This window comes from Nicotiana tabacum, chromosome 8, assembly GCF_000715075.1.
Source record: "Nicotiana tabacum cultivar K326 chromosome 8, ASM71507v2, whole genome shotgun sequence".
In the NCBI taxonomy this organism is placed as follows: domain Eukaryota; kingdom Viridiplantae; phylum Streptophyta; class Magnoliopsida; order Solanales; family Solanaceae; genus Nicotiana; species Nicotiana tabacum.
The window spans coordinates 19,381,304-19,390,796 of NC_134087.1; the positions used below are offsets into that span (position 1 = coordinate 19,381,304).

Sequence of the window (9,493 nt, forward strand, 5' to 3'; positions counted from 1 at the left end):
GAAAATTGCTTGCTTGAAAATGTTTGATTGTTTGATCCCCCTTAATAATACTTAAAAAAAAATAAACCAAAGTTGCATGACTAGTCCTAATAAAGCTGTAGAAGCACACTGAATGAAAATGATGTAAACTAGCCTATAATTACAATGAAAAGGACATAGTTTATTACAAGGTAGAACCAAGTCCGATGGTAGTAACTTTGTCTTGCGAGTCAGGGTCTGCGTGCGCGGTGCTGTGGGCGCACGCGACACTTGTTGTGTTGGCCTGAGGCTGGGCGCTGGTGCTTGTCATCAGGGTCTGTGCGCGAGGCGCTACTGGAATGGGCTTGCAGCTGGGCCCTGGCGAGGCATCAGGATCTGCGCGCGCGGCATTGTCAGGGCGCGCGACGCTGTTGTCATTGGCCAGCCACTGGGCGCTGGCGAGAGGCATCGGTGGGGCGACAGAGGCGCATGCGCGCTTGTCACTTGGCGCAGCCAAGACCACGGGGCCGACCATGGTGCTAGGCATTGTGAGGCTTGCTAGGCCGCCATAGGGCGCGACCAAGGGGTCATGGGGCGTGTCTGGAAAGCAGCTCATGACATAACGCTTGAATTCAAGTGTTCAACAGGGACAAGCTTTAGTTGAGTGTCTAAGTGAAAATATGTGACAAGTTTGGAGGGCTGCATATGTATTTGGCCTTTATTATATATGCAAAATTTCGCTCTAATTATTAAGTTAATGCAATCAAATAACTAAACTGCAACTAAATCCATGCAACACCACAGATCAATGCAACCAGATACATTTGTTTCGACCAAAAAAATAAATACATTTCTTATCTCCTGATGGATTATACCGATGTGGATTCTTCACCCCATAGTGAACCAAGTGTCACATTTTAATTGGACATGAACGATTCCATTTGGCAAGACCCAGATATCCATTTCTTTTATGTGTTTTCTTTTTCCAACATGGCAAATATTTGGGTTCCCTACAATCTTTACAATCTTCTAAAACAACAGCAATTAAGAAATAGATTCTCTGGATATGGCCCCAAAGATAAGGATAAGAGGCATTTCTTCTCATTGGCTACTCTCAAATTCACAACCCAATCTCAACCGTTGAGTTCCAAAAATCTTGCATACCAACTTTTCACTCTCCAAGATTGAACCAAAGGCCATAATAAATACCAATCAAATAGAAAACACATACACAAAAGATACAATTTCTTTAGCTCACCTAAACTCCCATTCCATTTTCTTGATACCTCCCAAATGGCCACCGTCACATCGCAAGCCTCCGCCGTCTTCCGGCCAACCGCCTCCAAGACAAGGTTCCTCAGTGGAGCATCTGGTAAACTAAACAGGGAGGTGTTTTTTAAACCATCAACTTCATCTTGCAACTCGTTCAAAGTTGAAGCCAAGAAAGGTGAATGGCTTCCAGGCTTAACCTCTCCTACTTATCTTGATGGCAGGTATGCATTCACGTACATTCAACATCACCTTTTTCTTTGACCTTATGCGGTGCATTCTTACCTATACTTTAAGGGCGAAATGCAGAATTGGCTGGTTGGCTGAAGTTAATTGCATTCGCTAGCTAAAAGTGTATAAAATATGTATATTGTATGTATACAATATATATATACAAAACATAATCTTTAAGGGTTCATCGTTAGGTTTAGGGACTAGTTATGCAGATATTAGAATGCAGTTAGGATTATTACTTCTTGAATTAAATGTAATGTACTAAGAATTATACTGTAAATTAAATAGCAATAGAGAAGTTGCTCATCTTTAAGGGTATTTTAGTCTTTAACTACGCTTATCCAATTATATTGCTTATTCATCAATATTCTTATTTCACCTTATCCCCTAAAAGATGATACTATATAGATCTCCATATAAATTATGCCTATATGAGCTATGCATGGATTTTTAATAGATACCAAAAGTTGTATTATGTATTCAGAGATTATAGTATAGAGTTCAAGGCATATCTATTGTATGAGTTACAGATTCACATGAACCCAGTAACTTTTGTCCGCACTTTATATTTATATTAAGAAATTCACTAAATACATAAGAATATTTAGCTGGGAATCCATATTCATTAGATTGGTCCAGTTATTATTGAACTTGAGATCGTTATGTGAATCAATGAACTGCAAATGTGAAATATTAAGCTAAAATTAATTTTTCTTGATACTGCCGACTAAACACCGCCTACGTAATTGTTGTAGACTCGCTGGTGACAATGGTTTCGATCCATTGGGACTTGCTGAGGACCCAGAAAACTTGAAATGGTTCGTTCAAGCCGAGCTAGTGAACGGTCGATGGGCTATGTTGGGTGTTGCTGGAATGCTACTGCCTGAGGTTCTCACTAGTGCTGGACTCCTTAACGTACCAAAATGGTATGATGCTGGAAAATCTGAGTACTTTGCATCTTCATCAACTCTGTTCGTGATCGAGTTCATATTGTTTCACTACGTCGAAATTCGACGTTGGCAAGACATTAAGAATCCAGGAAGTGTTAATCAAGATCCTATTTTCAAGAGCTATAGCTTGCCTCCTAATGAAGTTGGTTACCCTGGTGGTATTTTCAATCCACTTAACTTTGCTCCCTCATTGGAGGCTAAGGAGAAGGAAATTGCTAATGGTAAGTTTCTAATTAACACAAATTAGTGGTTTTCTTTATCGAGTTTAACTTCTATTCAGGGGTGTACATAGGTCGGGTTGGTTCGGATTTTATAATTACCAAACCAAATCAATTGTGTCGGATTATTAAATCTAAAGACCAAACCAAACCAATAAAAATCGGATTTTTCAATCTCGGTTTTTCTCGGGTTTTCGGTTTTTTCGGGGTTTTTTCCGGTAAAATCTTCGTAGCACAAAACATATAACTTGTGCTCAAAATATTTATTTAATCCTAGTAAGATACAATTATATAAGGTATTTTTCAAGAAAATAATGTAAAATATGAGATGTCTCATAGTATTATCCTAAAATATTCAACGATAAAGATAATAAAATTATATAATATAATATTGTTAACTAAAAAGCCATAATAAAAATAAACATAATCTGAAAGTACTAAGTCATGCTAAAATAAGTAGACTAATAAGCGAGTATTAGTTACATGACTAAATAAAAAATAAAAAGAGGTTATGCATTTTTATTTTAAATTATTACAAAACAAAAATAGATATTCAATACATTGCCGTTCGTAGTACTGAGTTGAATGTCTTTTGTTAGCATTAGTATTAATTTGATTTTGATTTGGCTTTTGTTAGCATTATTTAAATTACTAATATTAATGGCTATAAATCTTATTGAAACATTCAAGAGTTCTAAGTCCAACCTTGAAATAATACCTTAAAAAATAAAATTATGAAAAAATTTAAGAAATATTTATAAATTACATCACAATAAGTATATTTATATCTAAAATTTCTATATATATAATGTCGGGTTGGTTTAGTTTCGGTTTGACTTTCTTTAGTTAAAACCAAACCAAACCAATTATAATCGGGTTTTTTTCTCCAACACCAAACCAAATCAAACCAAATCATAGTCGGATTTTTTTTCTCGATTTGACTTGGATTATCGGGTTGGTGCGGTTTGTCGGTTTCTTTTGTACACTCCTACTTCTATTTACTATTCGTATGATGATCACTTTAAAGGTAACCATAAATAACTGTTCATAATAAATGAGAGTAGTAACCTGACAAGAGGGATTGCTCAGATGGTCAGCACCCCCTACTTACAATCCCAGGGTTGTGGGTTCGAGTCATCGCAGGAGCAATAACTCCAACAAAAGGGGATCAAAGGGGAATCAAAGGGGAAAGGAATCAACATAAAGAAAAGATTAGTAACTTGAAGTTTAGGCTGATAACTTGCTACAACATGATACAACCACAGTCGGTGGCAGAGCTAGGTGGGCGAGAAGGGATTCAACCGAACCTCTTTCGCCTAAAAATTATACTATTTATATTAGGTTGATTTTTTTACATACATATATTAGATGTTGAATATCCTTAGCTTCTTTATGTATTTTATCTTTTGAATCTCCTTGATGAAAATCTTGCTTTTCCCGCCGGTCATTATATTATTTTTTTTACAATGTTAGCATATAGTATAAGTTAAATGCTTCTTTATGCCTCATAATATCAATTTAATATTTTTGTGGATTTGCAGGGAGATTGGCAATGTTGGCATTTTTAGGATTTATAGTGCAGCACAATGTGACAGGAAAGGGACCATTTGACAACTTGTTGCAGCATCTTTCAGACCCATGGCACAATACCATTATCCAAACATTCGCCAACTAAAGAACAATATTGACATTGGAATGAAGATATTCTTACCTTGTAATCATTGAGTTAGTAATTTCTTTTTAATGAAAAGTAAAACAGAGAGATTTATTTTTAAACAATGGACCTCTACTGTACAGAGCAACTAGAATTTGCATTTCTTATTCATGTACTATATTAACTCTGCTAGATAATCAAAACAACATGATCTATCTTCCGGCAGTCCAGCGGGAATAGCCGGACCATAAGGGTTTATAGTACGAAACTGTTGAAGTTTGGCAAAATGCCAAAGTCCCACATTGGTTGGGAGTTAAGTTTGGAGGGGATTTTTCCCCTATAAAAGAAGGCCTAATGTTTAGGATTGAGACACACCTCTCATTTGCCTTCTCATCTGTTTAAGGCATTTGTATCTTCTCTCTTTAGTATTATTTCACTTGTATTTTGGAGTGGAATAAAATATTTGGTTGTGTCCGAGGAGTAGGCAGAATTAGCCGAACCTCGTAAATTCTGGTGTTCCCTTTATTATTGCTTTATTGTCTTATTTATTATTTGGTGGCTGTCATAATTTTTGGTATAGTAGTTGTGACTTATTCACACTCTATACATTTGGCTTCCGCAACAATTGGTATCAGGGCCAAGGTACTGTCTAAGTATGCTCTGTGGTTGCAGCATAGTCTGATCTTCCACATCAGAAAAGATTTATCTTGGTAACTGAGTCAAGGTTCTGTCTGAGTATGCTCTGTGGTTGCAGCTTAGTCTGATCTTCCACACCAGAAAGGAAATAATCTTGATTTGTGTCGTCAGCTATTAAATAATATTTGTGTCAAAGATGGGAGACAATAAACAAGAAGAATCTACATCAAGTGTCAACAATACGTCATCATTGGCATCTTCGCTTATGACAAGAATTGTGTCAAATGCGAAATTTGCGGTCGAAATATTTGACGGGTCCGGACATTTTGGGATGTGGCAAGGCGAGGTTCTAGATGTCCTTTTTCAACAAGGGCTAGATCTGGCCATTGAAGAAAAGAAACCAGATGTTATTGGAGAAGAAGATTGGAGAATTATCAACCGTGTTGCTTGCGGTACCATTCGATCCTACCTTGCTAGAGAGCAGAAATATCCATACACAAAGGAAACTTCTGCATGTAAATTATGGAAAGCACTGGAGGATAAATTTTTGAAGAAAAACAGTCAAAATAAATTGTACATGAAGAAGAGACTGTTTCACTTCACCTATGTTCCTGGTACCACGATGAATGAACATATCACCAGTTTCAATAAGTTGGTTACAGATTTGCAAAATATGGATACAACTTATGATGATGGTGACTTGGCCTTGATGTTGTTGGCGTCACTTCCTGATGAGTACGAGCACCTTGAAACTACTCTACTCCATGGAAATGACGAAGTTTCTCTCAGAGAAGTTTGTTCGGCTTTGTACAGCTATGAACAAAGAAAGCGAGAAAAACAGAAGGGCGGAGAAGGAGAAGCACTATTTGTGAGGGGTCGTCCTCAAAATCAAACGAGGACAAAGAAGGGAAGATCCAAGTCAAGATCCAGACCCAGCAAAGATGAATGTGCCTTTTGTCGAGAAAAGGGCACTGGAAGAAAGACTGTCCGAAGTTGAAGAATAAGGCCAAACATAACAATGGAAAGGCCATTATGGATTCAAATGTAGCTGATTGTGATGATTCAGACTTCTCATTAGTTACAACAGAGTCATCAACATCTTCAGACATATGGTTGATGGACTCGGCTTGTAGCTATCATATGTGTCCCAACAGGGACTGGTTCGTGGAATTTCAAGAAGGAGAATATGGAGTCGTCCACACAGCGGATAACAGCCCTCTTACCTCATATGGCATTGGTTCAATACGATTAAGGAACCATGATGGAATGATCAGAACATTGATAGATGTTCGATATGTACCGGATTTGAAGAAGAATCTCATCTCTGTGGGAGCCCTAGAATCAAAAGGGTTCAAAATCATTGCAGAAAATGGAGTGATGAGAGTATGCTCCGGTGCACTAGTGGTAATGAAGGCTAATCAGAAGAATAATAATATGTACCGCTATCGTGGCAGTACAGTTATTGGGACAGCGACAGTGACATCCAGTGACGACAAAGAGGCAGAAGCAACCAAGCTATGGCACATGCGCTTGGGACATGCTGGAGGAAAATCCTTGAAAACTCTATCAGATCAAGGATTGTTAAAAGGAGTAAAGGCTTGCAACTTGGAGTTTTGTGAGCATTGTGTCAAAGGGAAACAGACAAGGGTTAAATTTGGTACAGCGATCCATAATACTAAAGGCATTTTGGATTATGTACACTCTGATGTTTGGGGTCCTTCCAAAACACCTTCATTGGGTGGGAAGCACTATTTTGTAACCTTTGTTGATGATTTTTCTCGAAGAGTGTGGGTGTATACAATGAAAAACAAAGATGAAGTGCTGGAAATTTTTCTCAAATGGAAGACGATGGTGGAAAATCAAACAGGCAGGAGGATCAAGTGTATTCGCACAGACAATGGAGGTGAATACAAAAATGATCATTTCAATAAGGTCTGTGAAAATGATGGCATCGTCCGACACTTCACTGTTAGACATACACCACAACAGAATGGAGTGGCAGAACGTATGAACCGGACCTTGCTGGAGAAGGTACGGTGTATGTTGTCCAATGCTGGCTTGGGCAAAGAATTTTGGGCTGAGGCAATTACATATGCATGCCACCTCATTAATCGTCTACCATCTGCTGCTATTGATGGCAAAACACCATTTGAAAAATGGTACGGAAAACCTGCTGTAGATTATAACTCTTTGCACGTGTTTGGCTCAACTGCATATTATCATGTGACGGAGTCAAAATTGGATCCAAGGGCAAAGAAGGCTATTTTTATGGGAATTACTTCTGGAGTCAAAGGATATCGCTTATGGTGCCCTATGACAAAGAAAGTAATATTCAGCAGAGATGTTACCTTTGATGAATTTGCTATGGTAAATAAGGTAACAGAAGATACCAAACAAAATGAAGGTGCTTCTAAGCAGGTGGAGTTTGAGGGAAAATTTATTTTTCCTACACAAGAAGCAGAGGAGGAAACAAATGAAGATTACCCTCTGGAAGGAGAGCCAGTAGAGGAGATTCCAACTCAGGAATCTCAACAACAACTTGAATCAATAGCAACCAGCAGGCCAAAAAGAACAATAACGAAACCTGTTCGTCTCATAGAGACGGTTGCTTGTGCAACCTCAATTGTAGCTGATGATGTTCCTACTACTTATAAAGACGTTGTTCAAAGTTCAGAAGAAGATAAGTGGAGGATTGCCATGAATGATGAGATACAGTCCCTTCATCAGAATCATACATGGAGATTGGCCAATCTCCCGAAGGGAAAGAAAGCAATTGGGTGCAAATGGGTATTTGCAAAGAAGGAAGGATTTCCTAACCAAGTAGATGTTCGCTACAAAGCAAGATTGGTGGCCAAAGGATATGCTCAAAAGGAGGGAATTGATTACAATGAAGTGTTTTCTCCAGTTGTAAAACATTCCTCCATTAGAATTATGTTGGCTTTGGTAGCACAATTGGATTTGGAACTAGTTCAGATGGATGTAAAAACTGCGTTTTTACATGGAAACTTGGAGGAGGAAATCTACATGACTCAGCCAGAAGGATTCAAAGTTGCTGGAAAAGAAAATATGGTGTGCAAACTTGAAAAATCGTTGTACGGATTGAAACAATCTTCTAGACAATGGTACAAGCGATTTGACGAGTTTATGTTGCGGCAAGGGTATAAGAGAAGCAAATACGATCATTGTGTGTATTTGCACAAGCTTAAAGATGGTTCCTTTGTATATCTTCTCCTATATGTTGATGATATGTTGATAGCTTCTAAGAATTCGGAAGAAATTGATAAGTTGAAGATTCAACTGAAGAAGGAGTTCGAGATGAAGGATTTGGGTGAGGCAAAGAAAATTCTTGGCATGGAGATAATTAGAGATAGACGTTCAAAGAAACTCTGTTTATCTCAAAAGGAATATTTGAAGAGAGTACTTCAACGTTTTGGCATAGATGACAAGACTAAGCCAGTTAGTACTCCACTTGCTTCCCATTTTAAGCTAAGTACTACTATGTCGCCAATGGATGAAGCTGAACGAGAGTATATGTCAAAGGTACCATACGCAAATGTTGTTGGTAGCTTGATGTATGCAATGGTTTGCACAAGGCCTGACATTTCACAAGCTGTTGGAGTTATTAGCAGATATATGCACAATCCAGGGAAGGAGCATTGGCAAGCTGTGAAGTGGATTCTACGGTATATTCATAATACTGTAGATGTCGGGTTAGTTTTTGAGCAGGAAGACAATCAGTCTGTAGTTGGATATTGTGACTCAGATTTTGCGGGTGATATGGACAAACGAAGATCAACTACTGGTTATGTGTTTACTTTTGCAAAGGCACCAGTTAGTTGGAAGTCTACTTTGCAGTCAACAGTTGCTTTGTCTACAACAGAGGCAGAGTACATGGCTATTACAGATGCTGTGAAAGAGGCAATTTGGCTTCAAGGATTGCTAAAGGAGCTTGGTGTTGAACAAAAAGGTATCACAATTTTTTGTGATAGTCAAAGTGCTATTCAATTAGCAAAGAACCAAGTTTATCATGCAAGGACGAAGCACATTGATGTTCGGTATCATTTCGTACGAGAAATCATAGAAGAAGGTGGAGTCACGGTGAAGAAAATTCATACTACAGAGAATCCTGCTGATATGCTGACAAAGGTGGTGACTGCGGTCAAGTTTCAACATTGTTTGGATTTGATCAACATTGTTGAACACTGAAGATTGAAGATGAAGACACAACCAAAATTTGTTATTGAGAGAGAATTGAAAATGTGGAATTTTGCCAAGGTGGAGATTTGTTGAAATTTGGCAAAATGCCAAAGTCCCACATTGGTTGGGAGTTAAGTTTGGAGGGGATTTTTCCCCTATAAAAGAAGGCCTAATGTTTAGGATTGAGACATACCTCTCATTTGCCTTCTCATCTGTTTAAGGCATTTGTATCTTCTCTCTTTAGTATTATTTCACTTGTATTTTGGAGTGGAATAAAATATTTGGTTGTGTCCGAGGAGTAGGCAGAATTAGCCGAACCTCGTAAATTCTGGTGTTCCCTTTATTATTGCTTTATTGTCTTATTTATTATTTGGTGG

At 38.1% G+C, this 9,493-nt stretch overlaps 1 protein-coding gene across 1 annotated transcript; it reads left to right on the plus strand.

The window, feature by feature from the left end:
• Positions 1-1,074: 1,074 nt before the first annotated feature.
• LOC107830543 (chlorophyll a-b binding protein 4, chloroplastic) lies at positions 1,075-4,405 on the plus strand. Its single transcript, XM_016658144.2, has 3 exons — positions 1,075-1,451; positions 2,217-2,632; positions 4,171-4,405. The coding sequence occupies exons 1-3, from the start codon at positions 1,252-1,254 to the stop codon at positions 4,302-4,304; spliced, it is 750 nt and encodes a 249-aa protein (XP_016513630.1). The 5' UTR covers positions 1,075-1,251; the 3' UTR covers positions 4,305-4,405.
• The last annotated feature ends 5,088 nt before the right edge of the window (positions 4,406-9,493 follow it).

What these genes read in the sequence shown, in the direction of transcription:
- LOC107830543 (XM_016658144.2), top strand. Translation starts at nt 1,252, where the DNA reads ATGGCCACCGTCACATCGCAAGCCTCCGCCGTCTTCCGGCCAACCGCC. An exon ending in CCTACTTATCTTGATGGCAG is followed by an intron (nt 1,452 to 2,216) that starts GTATGCATTCAC and finishes TAATTGTTGTAG; the next exon opens with ACTCGCTGGTGACAATGGTT. An exon ending in GGAGAAGGAAATTGCTAATG is followed by an intron (nt 2,633 to 4,170) that starts GTAAGTTTCTAA and finishes GTGGATTTGCAG; the next exon opens with GGAGATTGGCAATGTTGGCA.